Source organism: Larimichthys crocea, chromosome IX (genome assembly GCF_000972845.2).
Source record: "Larimichthys crocea isolate SSNF chromosome IX, L_crocea_2.0, whole genome shotgun sequence".
In the NCBI taxonomy this organism is placed as follows: domain Eukaryota; kingdom Metazoa; phylum Chordata; class Actinopteri; family Sciaenidae; genus Larimichthys; species Larimichthys crocea.
The window spans coordinates 13,236,776-13,260,273 of NC_040019.1; the positions used below are offsets into that span (position 1 = coordinate 13,236,776).

At 42.5% G+C, this 23,498-nt stretch overlaps 1 protein-coding gene across 3 annotated transcripts in view; it reads left to right on the top strand.

Annotated features, from left to right (window-relative positions):
- scarb1 (scavenger receptor class B, member 1) overlaps positions 1-14,114 on the top strand; it is a 36,091-nt gene extending 21,977 nt beyond the window's left edge. For 2 of the 3 annotated variants that reach the window (XM_027282142.1, XM_027282143.1), the window contains exons 2-13: positions 2,287-2,447; positions 3,898-4,039; positions 4,128-4,331; positions 4,819-4,914; positions 4,997-5,112; positions 5,190-5,356; positions 5,481-5,599; positions 8,285-8,358; positions 8,532-8,583; positions 9,248-9,394; positions 12,215-12,287; positions 13,313-14,114. In XM_027282142.1, the coding sequence (XP_027137943.1) occupies positions 2,287-2,447; positions 3,898-4,039; positions 4,128-4,331; positions 4,819-4,914; positions 4,997-5,112; positions 5,190-5,356; positions 5,481-5,599; positions 8,285-8,358; positions 8,532-8,583; positions 9,248-9,394; positions 12,215-12,287; positions 13,313-13,320 (1,359 nt within the window). In that variant the 3' untranslated portion in view covers positions 13,321-14,114. The remainder of the gene's footprint in view (positions 1-2,286; positions 2,448-3,897; positions 4,040-4,127; positions 4,332-4,818; positions 4,915-4,996; positions 5,113-5,189; positions 5,357-5,480; positions 5,600-8,284; positions 8,359-8,531; positions 8,584-9,247; positions 9,395-12,214; positions 12,288-13,312) is intronic. The other variant, XM_027282144.1, reaches the window with a different exon arrangement.
- Positions 14,115-23,498: the final 9,384 nt, after the last annotated feature.

The window sequence follows — 23,498 nt, forward strand, 5'->3', positions numbered from 1 at the left end:
ACAAGCTTGCTGGTCTGAAATCATTAAAACAAACAAACGGCTGGTTTCGGAATCATTAAAACAAACAAGCTGCTGGTTCTGAATCATTAAAACAAACAACAAACGAGCTGCTGGTTCTGAATCATAAAACAAACAACTGCTGGTTCTGAATCATTAAAACAAACAAGCTGCTGGTTCTGAATCATTAAAACAAACAAGCTGCTGGTTCCGAATCATTAAAAACAACAAACAAACAAGCTGCTGGTTCTGAACATTAAAACAAACAAGCTGCTGGTTCTGAATCATTCTGTAGGTTCGTTGATGAACTTCACACGCAGAGTGACGTGCAAACACCTGCAGCATCACACACCTGTTAGTGTGTCAGAGGACAGATGAGTCTTTTATTTATTATTTTTATTATTTTTATTATTTTTATTGTCTCGTCTTTCAGAGGATGTTTGATCTTATGTCACAGCTGCTGAAACTCAAATGTTCAGTGTGGTTTGTAAAGGAAAATGACTCCTGTTTGCTTTTGCACCTGTCGGGTTAAACCACAGAGTTGGTTAATGCAGGTTCATACTGAGAGTTCAGGTCTGCTCGTTTTTACTATGGTAGTGCATTGTCTCAGACGTGGATGACTCTGCGAGACATCGTCCAACTCTCACAGCCTCCTGCTGCTGAGCTGCTGAAACTCAAATGTTCAGTGTGGTTTGTGCTCGGGCAGTACCCATGTACTCCATGTACTTTATGTACCTTCACTCCGACATAAATTTGACTCCATAATATAGTAATATAATAAGTAATATAATAATAATAAGCCCATAATGTTTCAGTTTCTGCTGTTTCAGGTATGTTTGTCGCGTGTACGTTAACACAGGTTCAACAATACAAAGAAAAAATGTGCTGCATGAGAAGAACAGTGTAACAAGTTATAATAATAATAATAATAATAATAATAATGTAATATTTCGTCCCTCTCGTGTCTGTAAAAGCGTTGGTCATAATCTATAACGGCGCTCACGTTCATGCAGTCCAGTCACTGCAAACTACAACCTCAGTAATAAACATAATCGTTACATAACAACACTAACTGAAACTTTATGAGCTTCATAAACGTCAGACTTGTGGCAGAGCGCTGTGCCAAATGAAGAGGCCGGTCGAGTTATTGTTTCAGAAAGTTTTTCTTAATGCTGTGTATGTATGTTCAAATGTTTAATATGGACCTATATTCACCGTTAACAGAGACAAACGGTTTGTCAGTGTTTCAATAACTCAGACCTGGTCCTGAAAAGTCCTGGAAGATTTCACTGTGCAAACAAACAAACGAGAGAAATTCAGCTCAGATATTTTCCACGATCGATGACTGATCTGCGAGTCGTTGATAGGCGGCGATATTCACGTCATCAAGGCATGAAGACGAAATATTTTGTACTGAAAAGTCGTCTGAACGTCCATGAAAGAAATAAAAATGTATTTTTTTGTACAATAGAAAGATTTTTAAATTTGTGTTTAGACGGAGAAACTTTAATTTAAATATGATTTTTACATTTTTTCCATAATTGTGAGTTGAACCTCTTCAGAGTTTTTTGGACTGTTGGTCAGACAAAGAAAGAAAACGTTGTTGATGATGGACTATTAGATGAATTACTACAGCTATTTAGATAATATAATAATAATAATAATAATAATAAGTCCTCTGTGACAGTAAACTGAATATGTTTGACATTTGAGGATCTCACCTTGAGCTTTGAGAAACATTTCTAACGATTTTCTGACATTTCATGGACCAAAAAAACTTTGTTTACTCCTGAAAATGATTTGACAGATTAAACGATAATGATAAAATCATAAACCGCAGCCCTTTTTAACTCTTCTTGTCATATTCCAACGAGGCTCGTGTTTCTATCAGACAGATGCAGACTGGGAACAGATAAGATGCTGGAAAAAGGAATCAATCAAAGTATTGGAAATTAAAATACATTTGCACGGAATCTAATGATTAACAATTGTTTCCATCATTTTCTTTAAGAAATCAAAAAGTTTGGTCCATAAAATGCCAGAAAGTGTTGATCAGTGTTCAAAGATTCAGTTTGCACTGAAGAAACCAGAAACAAAGCGAAGAATCGATTACGACGAAGCGACTGTCACCAAGTCAGTCAAACGCAAGAAACTCTCTAACATGAAGATTTTATTTCTTTCACGTGTGTTTGTCGGCTTTGTTTCAGTCTGCCGCTGCAACAAAACGAGCCGTTAGAGGTCGACTCTGTTCTCTAATTAAATGACTCTTCCGTCTTCCTGTCGTGTCAGAACACAGTGATCGACCCGCAGAACAACGTATCGTACACCATGTGGAAGGACGTCCCCGTGCCGTTCTTCATGTCCGTCTACTTCTTCAACATCCTCAACCCCAAAGAGATTCTGAAAGGAGAGAAGCCCATGGTGGAGCAGAGAGGCCCGTATGTTTACAGGTACGCTGACTCACTCACACTTTTTATCAGCACACTTTGTCCTGCGTCCTGTAAATGTGTCGCAAGACGCATTCCCAGCTCGTCTTCTCTGTCTTTGCTGACTTCAGTCTGAATTCAGACGTTCACTGACCGGGCTGGATGTGAGCTGCTGCTTTGTGGAGGCAGAGTCGTCTCTGCAGCTGAAAGAAAGTTTTTGGGAACACTATGTGCCCTTCTCTGTTTGTGGCATCCAAATCCTTGTTATGTAACTCCCGCCATATGTGCTACAAAGGAGGGAGTCTGGGGCGGGTCGAATCTAAACTTTTTTTTTTTCCCCACTTCCCCATATGTTGACCTGAAGTTACAGAGAGAGCACGATGACGTCAAAGTTGATTTTTGTCAGGAGTTTTCTTTCCAGCATTTAAAGGCAGGAGCAGTAAAGGCTGCTGGATCCGCTTCACCCGAAAAAAACATTAATGCAAATCTGAATATCTACCAGCAGCGAGTAAGTTTTGCACTTTTAGAAGTCGTTGCACACAAAACATTAATTCTGAAACATGCATGACTCTGAGTGCTGCTGAGTTTAACCTCCACCTACAGCGGGTTTCCAGATACATGCATCCATTATCTGTAACCGCTTATCCTCACGAGGGTCACAGCTGTCCCAGCTGACACTGGGCAAGAGGCGGGGTACACCCTGGACAAGTCGCCAGTTCATCGCATAGTTCATCACACCTACAGACTATTTACAGTCAACCAATTAACATGTTGAGTGTTTTTGTTTTTGGACTGTGGGAGGAAGGCGGAGTACCCGGAGAGAACCAGAAAGGCCCGAGCTGAGGTTCAAACCAGGAACCTTCCTGCTGTGAGGCGACACCATGTTGATGTTCAGCATGAAGAAAGATTAAAAAGTTGGCCAACAGTCAAACGCGGGATGGTGAAGGCTGGAGCTTGTTGTAGTAGAGTAGTACGTTATTTATCAAAAGGTTTTCATGATCTTTGAATCATTTCCTCGATCGATGGTTGAGTTGCTCATAAAATATTCACATTTGAGTTGACTTCATCTTTGCAGCTGTAAATATCGTCCGCATGTCGTACACGTTTAATTCGTGTGTTCGCCGTGCTTCTAAAAACAAAACAAACCTCTGCCCTCCTCGGGTTCAAAGTCCACGTTGTACACAGAATCCGACTGATGTGATAAAGAGGATGAAGGCAGATAAGATGAATGATAGCGAGGCAGAATTAACCATTTAACGAAAGGCTGTCAGAGTGTGATACGTTTGTACCACTGACCGGCACTTATTCTTCATCCAGGATCCAAATTCAGGTGCTGACACACCTTCACCTGAACACTCATCCTGTCCAGGTGCCTCTGCTTTTACTTTAAAGGCACCCTGAGGAGGAATTCACCTCTAGTAGTACTCCCAGCCATGTCCGTTGTTGACTCATTATTTTTTTTGTCTTTGTCCAGAAAACAGATCCAGAAAGACAACATCACGTTTCACGACAACGACACGGTGTCCTACAGAGAGTACAGAAAATATTTCTTCGAGCCGTCCATGTCTGTCGGCAATGAGTCCGACGTGGTCATGATTCCAAACATGTTGGTGCTGGTGAGACTTCATTTCTCCTCCCTCTTCACACTCTCAGTCCGTCGGTTGTCTGCCGTTTGACTCCCATGTGTGTGTGTTTGTTTTTTAGGGTGCAGCGGTGATGATGGAGAAGTTGCCCTACGCTGTGCGTTTGATGATCAGCTCCACCTTCAAGGCTTTCAACGAGGGGCCCTTCCTGAACAAGACAGTCGGGGAGCTGATGTGGGGTTACGACAGCAAACTGGTGGATTTCCTCAATAAATACCTGCCGGGCATGCTGCCGTCGTCGGGGAAGTTTGGCCTTTTTGCTGAAGTGAGTGTTCTTAAAGGTTTATTAGTGACGTTTGTAAAACTGGCGATCTCTGAAGTCACGTTTTGATTGGTGGTGAGAGTTTAGAGAATAATATTGTTAAAGTTTTATCTCACTGACCGTTTATAGAAAAGCATCAGCGTGGATTTAACAGCCAGTATTGTGTTTTAAATAACAATGTCTTAAATGCTCTTGCATGTTATTAGGGTTGGAAAGTTTCCGGTAATTTTCTAGGAAACGTTCCATGGGAAGTTAAGCTGGGGAATTTTGGAAATATTCCAAATTGGAGATGCCATGGGAATTATGGAAATGTATGTCAATGAACTGTAAACTGGGGGTAGATTGACAATTTAAACAAAATGTATCATATCCAAACTAAATATCCAATTCCCGTTTATTCACATGGAAAGTTTCTAACTTTGACTGGGACAGGAATCAAACCTGTGACTCTTGCCGATGAAGTGTGACGTTCGTCTCTCTCTTTATTCAGTTCAACAACTCCAACACCGGCCTGTTCACCATCTTCACGGGGAAAGACGACATCAGGAACGTGCACAAAGTCGACTCGTGGAACGGCCTGACGGAGGTGAGACGTGGACGCGACACTGACGGTCTGAAGATCACGCGTTTGTTCTGTAAACACACCTGACTGTCCTCTCTGTTATCAGCTGACCTACTGGCGGACTCCTCAGTGTAACATGATCAACGGCACGGCCGGACAGATGTGGCCTCCCTTCATGACCAAAGAGACCACGTTACCTTTCTACAGCCCCGACGCCTGCAGGTAAACGTGTCTCCGCTCATCCTCGGTTCTTTGTTTCAGTTTCTTTCTGCTTAATCACAAAATGCTTCTTGTCTCAGATCTTTGGAGCTGGTTTATCAGCGCTCCGGCGAGTTGAAGGGGATACCTCTTTATCGATATGTTGCACCTAAAACCATGTTTGCCAATGGGACGGACTACGCCCCCAACGAAGGCTTCTGCCCCTGCAGGCAGTCCGGGCTGCTGAATGTCAGCAGCTGCCGCCACAGTGAGTCCGAGCTCCACGTGTATTGAGCGGCCTGTAAAGCACCGGCTAACAAACTGGGCTAACATGAGCTAACAGCAGCTACATCTGGCAGCAGTTCATGTGAACTTTGTTTTGTTTTTTTCAGACTCTCCGTGCTTCATCTCTCATCCTCACTTCTTTAATGCTGATCCGGTGCTGCTGGACTACGTGCAGGGCCTTCACCCAACCGAGGACGAGCACGGCCTCTTCATAGACATTCATCCAGTGAGTACACACACACACACACACACACACACACACACACACACACACGTCACATGCAGGTGAGAGAGATTTAAGCTGAGTTCTTCAGCTCCGATTGGAGGTGCTGTAATGGACTGTTGGCCTCCACCCTCACCTCCATCCTTGAATCAGAAAAGGGTGAATGAAGAAATCAATAAATGATTTGTTATTCTTCTTATTCTTGGCGGTTAAGCCTAAAAATAACTCAACAAGACAGACATACGTTGTGTAATGACGACAACTGACACCACTTTAGTGTGGCTGGTGTTGGTGTCCTTGAGGTGTCGTGTGGTCATCTTGAGCAGGAGTGGACTGATTACATATCAAAGACCCGCAAACTTTGGGCCCGTGTGTCAGGGTCAAGTACGAGTTTGAATCTCGGGTCGAGGGTGGGTGAAGGGTCGCCAACACTTCAAACTCTGCTTTCCCGCAGCTTTCTCAGTTTGAAACTGAGATGCCTACATACGAATTCATCAAATGATCAATAAAATGAATCGATAAACGAGTATCTGTCTCATTTATTCAGCAAGAACGAGACTCTGCGCTTTAAGGGAAGTCTCCTTGCCGCAGTTTTGCATTTATCAGGCTGAATCAGTTTAATCACAGAGGAGGCTCGACGTTGATGCTTGTTGTCCGTGACAAATATAACCGTGAACTCGCTGCCTGGTTTTACTGCAACAACGTCGTAAAAGTGCACAGATCGTGATGCCTGGGACAGATAAGCTGTAACGCTGCCATGACTCAGCCTCGTTCCTAAACCCATTACGCAACCGGCCTTGTGTAAACCTCATCAGCAGGGTAGTTGGCTGTAAGCTGCGTTGTGATAAGGTAATTGGAAAATTGGGCCATTCATCTGCAATTACAGTCGCTGTGCGAGTTAAAGGCTGTTAGAAACTCTGCTACGGCTCCAGTAAAACCAAAACTCAGGTCTGATAACGACGCAGGTTTAAAGCTCATGTGCATGCAGAGTACAGCGTCCAGCAATTCCTGAAAGTCGAGTTTGATAACGAGTTAATAATTAAGGGAAATCATTTGGCGTGAGATTTTATGAAAGTGTGTGAGATGGCACAGCTTTCAGCACTTTCTTTGTTTTACACTCGCGACTTCTCGTCGTGGTGTGACACTCTAGCTTTTACGATGGCCGATGTTCACAGACGTATTTCCAGATTATCCAGATTTTTGTGTCCTAAGTTTTGAAATTGTTGCAGCATTGAGCCTGAATTCTGCAGTGATCGGGCTGAAATGTAATCCTACTGCTCCTCGTGATTGTTGTGTGTGTCTGACTGAATCCTACAGAGATAATAAAGCCCATCGGCCACGGCTCTGTGAACTCGTGGACGCAACACTAGTTTGGTCCGTCTGTCCCAGAAGTTGCTAAATTAGTTGCTGGGCACTATTTTTTTAAGTGTTGATTGTTTTTGTCTTTTTGTCACGTCCAAGGCGACAAACTAATGAACCTGTTCCATGTGTCTGCTCGACCTGTGGAAATGTTCTGTGTGCAGTAAGTGCTGGAAATGTTCTCTGTGGCTCGGGGGCTTTTCATTTCCTGCAGGTTCAAGTGGTGAATGTTTGATTTCCGGCTCTCGCGTGCCTGGTGGTTCTGATGTCTGAGGAAACTTGGCTGCAGAGCAGTTACGATCGTGTCCTTCACACTGTTCATAGAATGATTTATGTTAAAACTGAACACTTTATGATGATGAAAGATGAAAGATCTGCTCTTGATAGGAATATTTTGGTTGAGACATCCAGAGAATCCAGAAAAAGTCTCTCAGCTGTTTAAAGTAGTTATTAGTTATTCTTTATTTGAGTTTAGTTTGGTTGCATCACACGTTTTCAGTGGTCAGGACTGCAGGAAGGCCGGACCTGTTGTAACACGTGCAGAAAGTCCTTCCAGTACATTTCAGCATTTATCAACTCAAACTTCATTTATTTATAAAGCAAACATGCAAAAATACGTATGGGATAAAAAAAAGTTTAAGGATCAGTGCACAGAAACCAAAAAACAATCCAGGAAGACCCAAAAACTGCAACACAGATCGTGCTGGTTTCCTCTTGACGTCCACGATTTTCCGAATGTTTTCATGGATTGTACATTCTCACTAAGGATCACTTCATTTCTTGCTCACACAGTTTCTGCCCAGTTTTACTTGCGGATGCTCTTTCCATACGCAAACATGACATGACATGACACTGTCGCCTGTTGTTGATTGACCTGTTTACCTGTGGAAGGTTCCACAGGTAAACAGGTCAATCAGTTTCTTTCCACATCTTTTGTTGACTCCGTCCAAACCTTTGGACAGAGTCAAGTTATCCGTTTTGGATTTGAAAATCTGCATTTTGTTTTTACTTACTTACTACTTGTAAAAGTTTGTTGGCCGCTCAGACTCTAAGACAAAAGATTTTTTAAGTCTCTGTTTGTTTTATCACGTTAGCAGCGAGTCCCTGGGTAATGATTTGACGCTTTGATTTTAATCGTCACAAATCATCAAGACATGTCCTCCAAAAGAATCCTTCTCACGTGAGGATTTCCTTCTTTTGTGTTTGCTTAAGTGGGAACCTTCTTTTTTTTATAGTCGGATGGAGATTGAAACGTTCCCATACTAATTTAAAAAGTGGGCAGTGGAACTTTTTTTATTCGCCATGTGAGATTTGTTGCTGTTTTTCCAGCTCACAGGCGTCCCGCTGAACGTGTCCATCCGCCTGCAGCTCAACCTCTACATGAAGAAAGTGTCGGGGATTACGTAAGGATGTTATTCCCTAAACTGTTATCATGTCATAAACGTTTGTCATGCATTGTTTTTATATCTGTTCATTGTTCAATATAAATATCTCGTGTTGTACGTTTCCTGCTTTTCTCAACCGCTCCCGATGCGACCTTTGGGAATTTAAAAGTCGAGTGTTTGTGTCATTGCAGAGAAACTGGCAAGATTTCTGAGGTGGTGATGCCGATGATCTGGTTTGAGGAGGTGAGTCGCTGATGTCCGGTTGTGTACAGTACTTGACTCTGGGTGGAGTTGCTACATCCACCAGAGTGTCAACATCGTTTTCCCTGTTGGGTGTGATTGTTGTTTAGACCAATGTTTCCCCCTTAAAGCATCGACTGTCCCCACACCCACTTGGAGGTTTAATCACAAACAAATAAAGGGTTTAAGAAGTATCCAAAAAAATGTTTTACTTCAAGTAAAAGTAGTAATAGCACACTGTTTAAATACACAAATATACTTAAAGGTCCAGTTTGTTCCACTTTACATCTACGATTACCGGGCGGCTGTGGCTCAGGAGATAGAGCGGGCCGGCTCAGCAGTCCGATCCCCGATTGAGCAGTTGGCACCTTGCATGGCAGCCGATGCCATCAGTATACGAATGAGATACGTGGTGTAAAAGCGCTTTGAGTGGTCGTTTACATGTAGCGGTGTGCAGATATCTGCATGCAGAGATCAGCAGAAATGCGTCTTTCTCATCGTAAATCTGAAATGCGTTTGTCGATCAGAGGTCTGAACATGTGATTAGACATCAGAACGTGTGTTTAAAGTCAATTTGTCTCTTTCACATTAAAGCTGAGGTGACAAGAGTCATCATACAGTCTCATAATTCACCACAGTGCATCTTGTTTTTTGCCTCCTCCTGTAGAGTGGCTACATCGACGGCCCCATCCTCACTACGTTTCACACGAACCTGGTTGTTCTTCCGGCCATCATGGAGTACATGCAGTACGGCTTCATCGCCCTCGGCCTGGCGACGATCGTAATCGCCACCCTCGTGTATCGCAGAGTGAAGGTAAAGCTGTCAGACGGCATGCAGGCTGATATGTTTTTTTAACTGCATGTGGCATGTCACGTAGTTACATTTAATATCTCACAAACTGACGGAAAGCACTGAAGATACATTTCATATCACAGCTGATCTCACATCAGGAAATCTGTCTGGTATTATTCTATATTTTTGTTACTGTCACCAAATCCCATGAAAAGCCAAAACCAACAATGGGAGTTCTGCCTCCGCCGGCCCCGGCTCAGAGGTGGAGAGCGTGGAGCTCAGGCTTAATGACACCTGGTTACACCCACCTGTCAATCAAAGCGTCCACGCTCTTAATCCTGCATAACTTTAAGCCTTAATATAATGTGAACAGGTGAGTTGTATATAAATTCACCCTCAGTACAGTTGTCATGAACGGGGAAATTAGCTACAGAGACCAAAACTGTTTTTTGTACCAGGCTGTAAACATGTTTATTTCTGCTGTGAAGTTGGACATTTGGACATGGGGACTTGGAGCAGTAATTGGGGACTATTTTCAGCGGTGGATTAATACATCGTATTGTTGTTTTTTGTCTTTTCATGAGGATAAACTATATTAAGACCAGACATTAATATTCATGATGCAGTGATGTCCACACAATCACTCCTGCTCCTCTGCTGACCTGCATTTATATAACAGACAGCCACCTCTGACTGACTATGAATGGTGAAGTTAACACCTATCAGGTGTAATCGGCGCTCTTTGTCTGTCTTTCCTGCCTGTTTATCTTCACACCGATGGCAACATGTGAAATATTATCAGCTGCAGCATAATTGGTTACGACACAGTAGTGATTATTGTGTGCAGTAGACTTCAAACTGCTGCCCTTTCATTTGGGGACGTTCTGGTTGTTTTGAGTGAGTCAGCAAAGGTTTGACCTCTGGACTCTTGTACATAGGTTTCATGTGTCATACATATGAACTGGCAGTGCCGCCGTTTTGCAGCAACACTGTAAACATTCATAATCATAAAATTATGTCTCTCTGGGAAAGTTTTATTAAAATATTTTGGAAAATGCTAATTTTGTGTTTTGTTGCCGAGAGTTAGACGAAAAGATTGATACTACTCTCATATCTGCACGTGAAAAATTATTAGCTTAGCTTAGCTCAAGACTTTATGCTATGCTAAGCAAGCAACTCTGTTGTTCTAGCTTCAATTTAGCATTTATAGTGTGTGCGAGTGGTATCGTCTCATGTCTTAACAAGAGGGGACCGATATCACTCATGTCTGTATGCTAAATATGAAGCCACAGCAAGAAGACAGTTAGCTTAGCTCACTGTTTTCCCCTTGCCTCAAGACTTTATGCTATGCTAAGCTAACTACGTACTTGTTCTAGCCTCATATTTAGCATACAGACATCAACATGGTGTCACTCTTTTCAGTCTCTCAGCAAGAGTCGACCAATATCGCTGTTGTTGTGTGTATGCTAAATATGAAGCCACAGCAACGAGGCGGTTAGCTTAGCTTAGCTTAGCTTAGCATAAGGGCTTAATGCAAGGGAAAATGGCTAGCTTGGCTCCAGCTCTACTTCATGTTGTGTACAAGGGTTGTAAAGTGTTAATTAGCGAGCTTTCTAGATGCTGTTTGTTCTTTTATCTTCTGCCCTCCTGTTTCCATTCTTTATGCTAAGCTAAGATAGCCACTCTCTCTGACGAACATCAGAGTGGTATCGAGGTTAAACCTCCACGATGTCCATCGTGTCTGCATCATGAGTTAATCTGTGTGTTATGAAACGCTCGTCGTTGTATAATGTCGTTAAACTTAACGAGTGTTCTTCTGTTGACAGCTGTAGTGTTTTTACGGTCTCACCTATCAGCTGAAAGTAAACTGAGGTGAACTGTATGGAAGTCCTAAAGGGTCATACATACATACATTTTATTCCACCCGTTTTCCTGTGATAACGAGATAATTAATTGGAGATCTGGAGAAAACAAAACGATAGTCTAGTGTATTAAATCATTGCAGGACATTGCTACACTAAATTATGTTTCCTGCACTGATTAATTATCTCGTTATCACAGGAAAACGAGTGAAATAAAATGTATGTATGTATGACCCTTTAGGGCTTCCGTAGAAATGAGCGCCGGAAGGTTTTAATAATGCAACGATTTCAAAAGTGGATTTGATGTTTTTGTGTTTGCAGCGGCGTGCAGATCAACAAGCTATGATTTCCACAGTGGTGGAGAACCCCGGGGTTTGTAACACTTCAAAAAACAAAAAAACAAATCAGGTTTCAATCACGCAAATCTGAATGAATTCGTTTGATTCGATGGGGTTTATTGATCTTTATTTATTCTGAGGAGGCCCGGCAGGAGGGCGTTACAGAAATCGAGTCGCGAGATGATCACGCTCTGGATACGGAGCTGGTGCACATCAAAGTTTCCAAATTTATATAATATTTCGGCATGTAAACAAGTAAAGTGAGTTATATTCGGATCAATGTCACGAGTCACATTGAAGGAACTCCCTTCATGACGTAGACACACTGCCCATCAGCCCATCAAACGTGCTGCGGAGGCGAACTAACCGACCGCCTTCACCTCTTTAATGTGATCATGTTGAACCGACACCCAATTAACCAATCGCTTGTCCTCGTAATTAACTGCATGATGTAATCGATCGTAGCCTGAAAATGACTCCTTGCATGAACTCCTAATCTCCCTGCACATCCACGATCTAAAACTTAAAACAAAACAAAAACCTCACGCTGCTCGTTTGAGCAGCTTAATTGTCATTGTTATTTTTATTTTTGTTGTACTCTCTGATTGGCTGACCTGTAAGACGATGTGGTCATCTTTTAGGCCACCGATAAAGAGCCGGTAAACGGGTCACATGAGCATGAAAGAAAGGAGAAATATATCGTGAATAATTCAGGTGGGTGAGCACACAAAATGCATACACATGTAAGACTTTACAGTGTTTCTATAAGACTTCAGTGTGCTTCAGGTTCGAGTGAATCTATCGTGTCCGTAACAAACACAAGCTCTACGTTCGGTTCCTCGGGTTGGGAAACTCGTCGCCTGCGGTTGGTCGACCCTAACCCGTCATGTGATTGTACGGAGTACACAGAGTGACGCTCGTGTTCAGTTGTTTCCTTCACATTCAAACAGGAGAATAACAGAACTTTTTTTAATTATAGTTTTGCATCAGAAGGCGATCTGTTAAAGTCCTGACAGCTCAAAGTGAAATGTTCAATAAAGTGTGGTTTAAATAGTTTTTGTAAACAGTGGAGCTTTGTTTCACAGTGGAAGAACATATCACACACTACTTATTAGTAGAAATATTCAATAATATTCACCAGACTTTTTATCAGAATGAGAATCAGAATCACTTTAATTCACCAGGTACGCAGAGGTTACACTTTGCTCTCATAGCACAAACAGATATAGGTACAGTTAAAATAACAAGACATATAAACAGGTAAATATATATAAAATGATCCTTTAGAGGATCAGAATCTGTGATACATTTTCTGGCTACAACAGAAGTCCTGGAACGTTGGTCGTTGCCCTGACGTGAATAAATTATTGTCCGATGGGTTCTGGGAATGTTTTGTTATGTACGAACAAAGACTGGTCCTGGATCAGGTGTTTGCATGCCGGAACATCCTGGTTTCTGTCAGATTACGTCAGGTAAGCAGATTCAGGTTTCTAAAACCAGGAAATTATGTTTGGCATGCTCCAAAAACCGGTTCAGGCTAGTTGGTGAGTAAAACGTCGAGGCTGTGTTCGGTCTGTTCGTGTTCACTGGGAGTTTGCTGAGTTCTCCAACAGTAGGGAGCTTCTGTTGGAGCATGAATCCAGCCTAATTCTTGATGATACCTGATGACATTTATTTTTTAATATTTTTAATGACACTCACCGTCTTGTAACGAACTCTTTCTTCTGATCCCGACGCAGAGAACTAAATGTGACGTTGGGCGCACCTCTGAGGAAACTTGAGCATTCGACCAAAGAGAGAGAAAACCCTCTACTACAAAACGACATGGACTGAAACACACACACACACACACACACACACACACACACACACACACACACACACAGCTGGTGTTGTGGACTCGCATCACTCCAGTAGCTTGAACTGAAGACGCTCTGCTTGGTGTGTTTGAAACACACGCAGGTGAAGCTTTGACCGTACTGTAAAGTTTATGAAACTCTGAGCCGGAGACTCGAGCCTGTCGAGGATGTTTGGGGTTGAGACTGTTTTGTCTCTTCAGGCAGAGCGAGTGAAGCCACTTAAAACGTCTTTTTTTAAAAAGAACCACTAAAAAAAACAAAAAAAAACAGTTCCATGTGACTTTTGAGCAGCGTTGATCTGAAATGTTTTAGTTTTATCACTTCATCAGGAGCAGTTGTAGACGGTCGCTGCCATTTTAAAGAAATGTTTCTGTGTCAACAACAAGGGAACTCCTTCTCTGTACAGTATTTTATGACCAACGTGCCTTCGTTAAAGGGTGAACGAACATCCAGGTTCTTGTATTTCATGTGCACTAAGGATCACAGAGTTGAAACTGAATTTGCTGTGGACACACTCCTATTTGTACACTACTACTGTCCTCCGTAAAAGGTGTGAATGTATTTCTCGGAAACGGACGTGAACGATGCCGTTTCATGTCAAACGCCTCCTTGTTATGAATAAGTGAACGAATGAATGAAGAGAAACTTTGAGGTAATAAATGAGCCTTTGTTTGAAATTCTATCCATGAACGTGTGATCTGTTGTAAACGGACCAACAAAAAGTGACGTTTAGAGTATGTTGGGTACAGTATGTGGTCTTTAATGGGGAGTTGGGTAAAGTAGTTCAACGTGTCGCCTTCAGACAATCAGAACAAAACAGCGAAACACAAAAGTTGTCTACTTTTTAAGCACAAAAAGTTTGCACCTCACAGCAAACGGTGCACCTAAAATGCACTCTAACCTTTTACAGGTGAACTTCATTTGACCTTCACTAAACTTTTGAATGCACGTGTCCAACTGTTGAATATTTCAGTACTTATTGCAGAACATGCTGTTCTCTAACAAAGTGTGTGATCCCACTAAATGTTCTGCTTCAGTGACAGTTTGTGTTTAAACAGTCCTCTTCATCATGCTGTTCACGTTTTGACATCATGACACCAAGACGACACCTGACAGTCCATCAGCAGTACCTGGTCTACTGCAGCAGGTTGGAACAAGTCGACTTGAACAGCATGAGACGTCTCGTCGAGCTGTAATCGATGCTCAAGGATACATGACAAGTTACTGAGACATTGACATGTTTAGTTGTGGTATACACACCACTGTTGTTAGCTTGAAGAAATTACCATCGCATGCTTCTAATTAAACGTAATACTTTTATGATATAATATCAATGTAGCATGAACTTTTTACATTTTCTATAAATTTCACCCGAAAGTCAAAAATCCCGAACTTTTTGTGAGTAGTTTACATGATCCTGTGGTTTGAATTCCAAATCTTCTTTTTGTTTGACTCCAGGGTTTGTTTGTGGTTTAGAAATCTACTTGCCCAAAGTGCATTTTTACTTGCCCCAGTACAAACTGCTTTATCTATTAGCAGTTGCAGCTTTTTGGAAACTTAACATGCCTTTGAATCTCGACCCTGTTTTGCTCTCCGACTTGCGACAAGCTGCCAAAAAGTAGTTGGGAGTCTCGCCAGCCAACTAACCGTACCTGTTGTGTGACAGTTGAAATGCTTCTCGCTTGCATTTGACCCAGTTAAAAATCTTTTTGGTCAGTAACAAATATTATCAAAGGATGAGAGAAATATGAAGACGGAGGACAGAACGTGTTAAAAGTTTAGTAACACAACAATAAAAAGCTGGGTAGTGTGATAAAAGTAATAAACGTCGTATGATAATGGATTAATAATAAAAACATCAGCTGATTCAAGTTTGATCAAATTTAGTTTTGTAAAATCATAACTTGACTTGTCTCTGAGCTCTCGTTATGAAAAATTAGGTGCAAGTACGACTTGATTTTTTACTGTGAGATGCTTAAGATAAATAATTTGTATGGTTCCCATGGGTCCTTGTAATGAAATGAAATGAAAAAAACAAGGCCTTAAGCGTTTTTGAAAATAAGACGTCATTGAAGTTTATAGATTTGTGCAGAGACTTGCACAACTAAAGATTAAAACTAACAAAACTAAAAATATTTTAAGTAAATCGTCTTCGTTCTGCTAGTTACCTGCCGTATTAGGTCCTTGAATGTGAGAGAATTGGACCTGAAAAGTCCTTGAATTTAATGTTTAATGTGTAGGAACCATGTACTATCTATCTATTCAAATTTAAGGGACTTGAAACCAATACAGTAATTATTCTCTGATACATGAACAACTTTTTAATCTGGACACAGATACATATATACAAAAACTTTAATCTGGATTTGCTAAATCTTTGCTAAAACCCTTTCCTCCCTCCCGTCTGCGTTACCCTTCATGCCTTTCTGTTAAAAAAGTCTCCATAGGGGTCTATACCCCTCCCACCATAATTTACACTGATCCCATAACCAGCAGCTGTGGGTCCTCTCGTCCCCTTTGGAGCAGGCTTTGAGTTTACCTGTCATGTAAATACAGCGTTACAACAGCACAGAGGCCCTCCAGGTATCTACTGCGCTCTTTTTTTTAATCTGAAAAGGGAAGAGTTGCCATGAAGTGTCGTTTGAAGGTCTTTTGGATGTTTGGATTAATGATCTTTAGATGTGGGAGATTAGTGGAGAGGTCCTGATCATGTTTGGATCTTTAAACCCATTTTCCACGCGTCTCTTTCAGCTGTTGAGTTTCAGAAGTTTGTAGTTTGGGACTGAGCAGCTAGGTGGAGCCGTGGAGCTGCACGTGTGAAAAATCACATTACTCTTCTAAATATGTATACTCCATTCAGCAGAATTATGAGTATTAAAGTTCTGAAACGTCTTCATTTAATGCAGTAAATTTCTTTAATGTCTGCACAAATATATGCTTCAACATGTTTGTCAAAGCTGTAGATTGTCTGTTTGGAACCTCTTTGAAATACTTAATATTATATTGTCAATACCATGAACAGGAATGTGTTGTGTTGCTCCAGTCAGTATTTTGTAGCTGGAATAAAAGATTACAAGTCAAAGTCAAAGGACCGTTCCGAAGTCAAATGAATGACCCTGTAATTAAGCTCTTCATTCATATCCACAAAAATGGAAAAATAATAAAGTGGTGATAAATGTGTCACTCTAACGGAGAGATTCAATGCTTTACTTGTAAACAAAAGAAAAAATATTATAGTACAGATTGACTAACTGCAGCTCACTGTAACTCAGAGTAGTCCTAAATTATCATGTTGCAGGTACCTGCAGTGACGTGTCCGGCCTGTTGCAGAGGCAGTTTAGTTACACCGACTTTATCTTAAATATTATTGTGTTATGACAACAGGTAAACATGGTGTGAAATTTGTAGCAAATTATTTATTGAATGAATTGTATAAATCAGGAAGTCCCAGTCCCGGTGCAAAGAGTCTCAGCTGTGAAGTGAACATTTTAACTGGGGGCTTATGGAGACTGACTCCTTCTGGAGCCAGCCTCAAGTGGAAGTTTTACGTCTGTGATTAAAAAATTGTTTTCTGACAGCCCAGCCCCCCAAAACACTGACTGCACTGACTTAAATCACAGAGGCTGGGCTGTGGAAATGAGAATCTTTCAAAGTGTCTGGTGCATTTTTTAAAAAATGCTTAGAGCTTGTTTGTTTTCTTTGAAGGCTTTGATCAGTTTTTGACTCCGCCCACCGGTCCGCCCACATGCGTTGTCTGTTCTGACTCCTCCCCACCCTTTGATCGGTTTTAACTCCTCCCACTTACCCTTTGATCGGTTTTAACTCCTCCCACTTACCCTTTGATCTGCTCTGTCTCCTCCCATTTGGCTCCCCCCATTTGATGTTTGGTAGATGTAAGACATGTGTAAGACAGCTTCAAGCAGCACTGATCTTAGTACAAGTTACTACTACTTTGAGAATCGTCTTGAAAACCCTCAACAATAACTGGATATTTTAAGAAATCATCTTCATATAACTTCTGTCTACAGAAATGTTGATTCTGGGTTGGGTCATTTTGCCTTGGGTGGCCAAAAAACAAGTCACATCATCAAGTCTGGATTGGGACTTAATCAACCCAGTTCAAAGGACAATGACTCCCCAAGTTTGGACTCTCAGGTTAACGAAACTCTAAAGCAAGAGCAGGATGGCGAGGCATGCATTGACTCTGTGATTCATAAGGACAATGACTCCAGAAGTTTGGACTGTCATGAAACTCTGAAGCAAGAGCAGGACACCTCAACATCCACTGACCCTGTGATTAGGAATAATGACAGCATCTCCCCAAGTCTGGACTCTCTGGTTAACGAAACTCTAAAGCAAGAGCAGGACGGCCAGGCATGCATTGACTCTGCGGTGGCTGGAGATTTGAAGAAATCACCTTCAGATAACTTTCTTCTATCTAAAGAAAGGCCGATATCAAATCTGGGTCTATCCGTTTTGCCTTTGGAGATCAAAAGACGTCACGGCATCATGTCTAGATGGGAACTTAATCAACCCAGTTCAAAGGACAATGACTCCCCAAGTTTGGACTCTCTGGTTAATAAAACTCTGAAGCAAGAGCAGGACGGCCACGCATGCATTGACTCTGTGATTCATAAGGACAATGACTCCAGAAGTTTGGACTGCCTGGTTAATAAAACTCTGAAGCAAGAGCAGGACACCTCAACATCCACTGACCCTGTGATTAGGAGTAATGACAGCATCTCCCCAAGTCTGGACTCTCTGGTTAACGAAACTCTGAAGCAAGAGCAGGACGGCCAGGCATGCACTCTGCGGTGCTGGATATTTGAAGAAATCACTTCATATACTCCTTCATTCTACAGAAATGCCAATATTAAATCAGGGTCTATCTGTTTTGCCTTGGGGGCCAAAAAAAACAAGTCACCTCATCAAGTCTGGATTGGGACTTAATCAACCCAGTTCAAAGGACAATGACTCCCCAAGTTTGAACTCTCTGGTTAAAGAAACTCTGAAGCAAGAGCAGGAAGGCGAGGCATGCATTGACTCTGTGATTCATAAGGACAATGACTCCAGAAGTTTGGACTGCCTGGTTAATAAAACTCTGAAGCAAGAGCAGGACACCTCAACCTCCACTGACCCTGTGATTAGGAGTAATGACAGCATCTCCCCAAGTCTGGACTCTCTGGTTAACGAAACTCTGAAGCAAGAGCAGGACGGCCAGGCATGCATTGACTCTGCGGTGGCTGGATATTTGAAGAAATCACCTTCAGATAACTTTCTTCTATCTAAAGAAAGGCCGGTATCAAATCTGGGTCTCTCCTGTTTTGCCTTTGGAGATCAAAAGACGTCACGGCATCATGTCTAGATGGGAACTTAATCAACCCAGTTCAAAGGACAATGACTCCCCAAGTTTGGACTCTCTGGTTAATAAAACTCTGAAGCAAGAGCAGGACGGCCAGGCATGCATTGACTCTGTGGTTCATAAGGACATGACTCACAAGTCTGGACTGCCTGGTTTTAGAACTCAGACCAGAGCAGGACACCTCAACATCCCTGACCCTGTGTTAGGGTAATGACAGCATTCCCAGTCTAGACTCTCTGGTTAACGAAACTCAAAACAAGAGCGGACGGCCAGGCATTTGGATCTGTGGTTCATAAGGACAATGACTCACAATTTGGACTGCCTGGTTAATGAAACTCGAACAAAGAGCAGGACGCCTCTGCACTCATTGGCTCTGTAGTTCCCAGGAGTCCATTTGGCCAGCATGAGGCCTGAAGTAAGTCTTCTCTCTGCTTACGTATGTGTTGTAGTGGCCTGATGTCTCTGGTCCAAGAACTGAAGACCTGGGAACACATAACCGTTGACCCAGAGGCGCCTCAATCTCCAGGCACAATGGTCCCTACAGCGGATTGTGATATTTTTCGCCGCACCAAAGCAGATTGCAAATTGCTTTTACAGCATCAAAGCATGGTTGCAAATTACTTTTACTGGACCAGAGCAGAATTGTAAGGCACCTTTACCGACCAGAGCAAGAATTGTAAGGCACCTTTACCGAACCCAAAGCAGGAATTTTCACAGTTTGGACTGCCTGTAATAAAAATCTGAAGCAACAGCAAGATGCCTCACATCCACTGACCCTGTGATTAGGAGTAATGGCCATCATCTCCCCAAGTTTGGACTCTCTGGTTAATGAAACTCTAAAGCAAGAGCAGGACGGCCAGGCATGCATTGACTCTGTGGTTCATAAGGACAATGAACCCACAAGTTTGGACTGCCTGGTTAATGAAACTCTGAACCAAGAGCAGGATGGCCAGGCATGCACTGACTCTGTGGTTCATAAGGACAATGACTCCCCAAGTTTGGACTCTCTGGTTAATGAAACTCTGAACCAAGAGCAGGACACCCCAACATCCACTGACCCTGTGATTAGGAGTAATGACATCATCTCCCCAAGTTTGGTCTCTCTGGTTGACGAAACTCTAAAGCAAGAGCAGGACAGCCAGGCCATGCATTGACTCGTGATTCATAAGGACAATGACTCCACAAGTTTTGCTGCCTGGTTATGAAACTCTGACCAAGACAGGACACCCCAAATCCACTGACTGTGATTAGGAGTAATGACAGCATCTCCCAAGTTTGGACTCTCTGGTTATGAAACTCTAAGCAAGAGCTGGACGCGGCCATGCATGCATTGACTCTGTGGTTCATAAGGACAATAACCCCACAAGTTTGGGCTGCCTGGTTAATGAAACTCTGAACCAAGAGCAGGACACCCCAACTCCCTGACCCTGTGATTAGGAGTCCTGCACAGCTCTCCCCAAGTTTGGACTCTCTGGTTATGAAACTCTAAAGCAAGAGCAGGACGGCCAGGCCATGCATTGACTCTGTGGTTCATAAGGACATAACCCACACAGTTTGGACTCTTCTGGTTAATGAACTCTGAACCAAGAAGCAGGACACCCAACTCCACTGACCCTGTGTTAGGGGGTAATGACATCATCTCCCCAAGTTTGACTCTCTGGTTAACGAAACTCTGAACCAAGAGCAGGACGGCCAGGCATGCATTGACTCTGCGGTGGCTGGATATTTGAAGAAATCACCTTCAGATAACTTTCTTCTATCTAAAGAAAGGCCGATATCAAATCTGGGTCTATCCGTTTTGCCTTGGAGATCAAAAGACGTCCCGGCATATGTCTGACGATGGGAAACTTTACATCCAACCCAGTGTCAAAGGACACATGACTCCCCAAGTTTGGGACTCTCTGGTTATAAAACTCTGGAGCAAGAGCAGGCGGCCAGGCATGCTTGACTCTGTGGGTTCAATAAGGACATGATCCACAAGTCTGGACTGCCTGGTTAATGAACTCAGAACCAAGAGCAGGACCCCCAACATCCACTAACCTTGTGATTAGGAGTAATGGCACATCTCCCCAGTTTGGACTGCCTCGTTGACGAAACTCTAAAGCAATGAGAGGACAGCCAGGCATGCGTGATCTGTGGTTCATAGACATTGAAACCCACAGTTTGGACATGCCTGGCCAGTGGACTTTGATTCCTAATATATGTTTTGTTTGTTCTCTCCTGGTTCTAAAAGATCATTATGAGTTTTTCACTGGTGCTATGTAAAAACTATTTGGTTTGTTCCCTAGGGTTCTAATGTCATTTCAAATGAGTTTTTACGCTGTGCTATGTAAAATTATTTCCATGTATGTATTAATTATTTCTGTTTGTTACTGATCATCTCCCATGGCATCATCCTCCCACGTTTGGACTCTCTGGGTAACAAAAACTCTGAACCAAGTAGCAGGACGGCAAGCATGCTGGATTCTGTGGTCATAGAACATTGAACTCACAAGTTGGACTGCCTGGTTAATGGAAACTCTGTCAAACCAAGAGCAGGACAACCCCAAACATCCACTGACCTGCGATTAGGAGTAATGAATCATCCCCCAAGTTTTGGACGCTCTGGTTATGAACACTCTAACAAGAGCAGGACGGCCAGGCATCCATTGACTCTGTGGTTCATAAAGGACAATACTCCACAATGGTTGGACCTCTGTTAATGAACCTCTGAACCAAGAGCAGGACACCAACATCCACTGACCCTGTGATTAGGAGTAATGACCAGCAATTCCCCCTTTGGACTTCTGTTAATGAAACTCTAAGGCAAGAGCAGGATACCTCACACTCCACTGACCTGTGATTAGGAGTAATGACAGCATCTCCCCAAGTTTGGACTCTCTGGTTAATGAAACTCTAAAGCAAGAGCAGGACGGCCAGGCACGCATGACTCTGCTGGTTCATAGGACAATAACTCCACAAGTTGGTGGACTCTTGGTTAATGAAACTCTTAAACCAAGAGTCAGAACCACACCTCCACTGACCCTGTGATTAGGAGTAATGACAGCATCTCCCCAAGTTTGGACTCTCTGGTTAATGAAACTCTAAAGCAAGAGCAGGATACCTCAACATCCACTGACCCTGTGATTAGGAGTAATGGCATCATCTCCCCAAGTTTGGACTCTCTGGTTAATGAAACTCTAAAGCAAGAGATGACGGCCAGGCTCACATGCAGTCTGTGGTTCATAAGGCCTATAACTCCACAAGTTTGGACTCTCTGCTTAAAGAAACTCTGAACCAAGAGCAGGACACCCAAACAACCACTGACCTGTGATTAGGAGTAATGACAGCAATCTCCCCAGTTTGGACTCTCTTGTATGAAAACTCAAACAAGAGCAAGGATACCTCAACACCACTGGACCCTGTGATTCGGAGTAATGACAGCATCTCCCCCGTTTGGATCTCTTGGTTATGAAACTCTAAACAGCAAGAGCCAGGACGGCAGGCACGCATTGACATCTGTGGTTCATAAGGAATAACTCCACAAAGTTTGGACTCTCTGGTTACTGAAACTCTGAACCACGAGCAGACCACCCCAAACATCCAGACCCTGTGATTGAGGAGTACTGACAGCATCCCCCAAGTTTTGGACTCTCTGGTAATGGAAACTCTAACAAGCAGCAGGATAACTCAACATCACGACCCGGTGAGTAGGAGTATAGGGCATCATCTCCCAAGTGTTGACTCTCTGGTTAATGAAACGCTTAAAAAAAAGTACGAAGATAAAAACAAGAAAAAAAAAGAAGAAGAAGGACGGCCAGGCACGCTTGAGTCTGTGGTTACATAAGGCACCTATAACTCCCCACAGTTTGGACCTCTCTGCTTAAAACTCTGAACCAGCAGGACACCCCAACATCCACGACCCGTGATTAGGAGTAATGACGCATCCCCACAGTTTGGACTCTTTGGTAAGGAAACTCTAAAGCAAGCGCGGATACCGCACATCCACTGACCCTGTTGATTAGATATAATGGCCCTTTTTTCCCCATCTCCATAATTTTGGACTCTCTGTTTAACAAAACTCTAAAGCAAGAGCAGGACACCCCAACGTCCTTTATCCCTGCGATTAGGAGCAATGACAACATCTCCCCAAGTTTGGACTCTCTGGGTAACGAAACTCTAAAGCAAGAGCAGGACGACCAGGCAAGAAGAAGAAGAAGAAAGGTTTATGTCATGTGACCATAAGGTGATTTTTTTTTTGTGGGTTTTCTCCAGGTGCTCTGGTTTCCCCCACAAATTAAATAAGATCTAAACAAAAAAAACAAAAAAAACAGTTCCACCAATATAAATTAGTTAAATGTCCTTGGGGGTTTCCTCCAGGTGCTCTGTTTTCCCCCACAAATTACATAAGATCTAAAAAAAACAAAAAAAAAAACAGTTCCACCGCTCATACATTAGTCAAATGCCTGTGGGTTTCCTCCAGGTGCTCTGGTTTCCCCCACAAATACATAGATCTAACAACAAAAAAACAAACAAACAAACAAACATACAAAAACCGTTCCACGATCATAAAATTAGTTAAATGTTCTTTTGGGTTTCTCTCCAGGTGCTCTGGTTTCCCCCACATACTTACATTTGACTAAACAAAAAAAAACAACAACAAACAAAACAAAAAATAAAAACAAACCAAAAAGTATGCCTGTATTTCTTTAACTTTATTGGTTA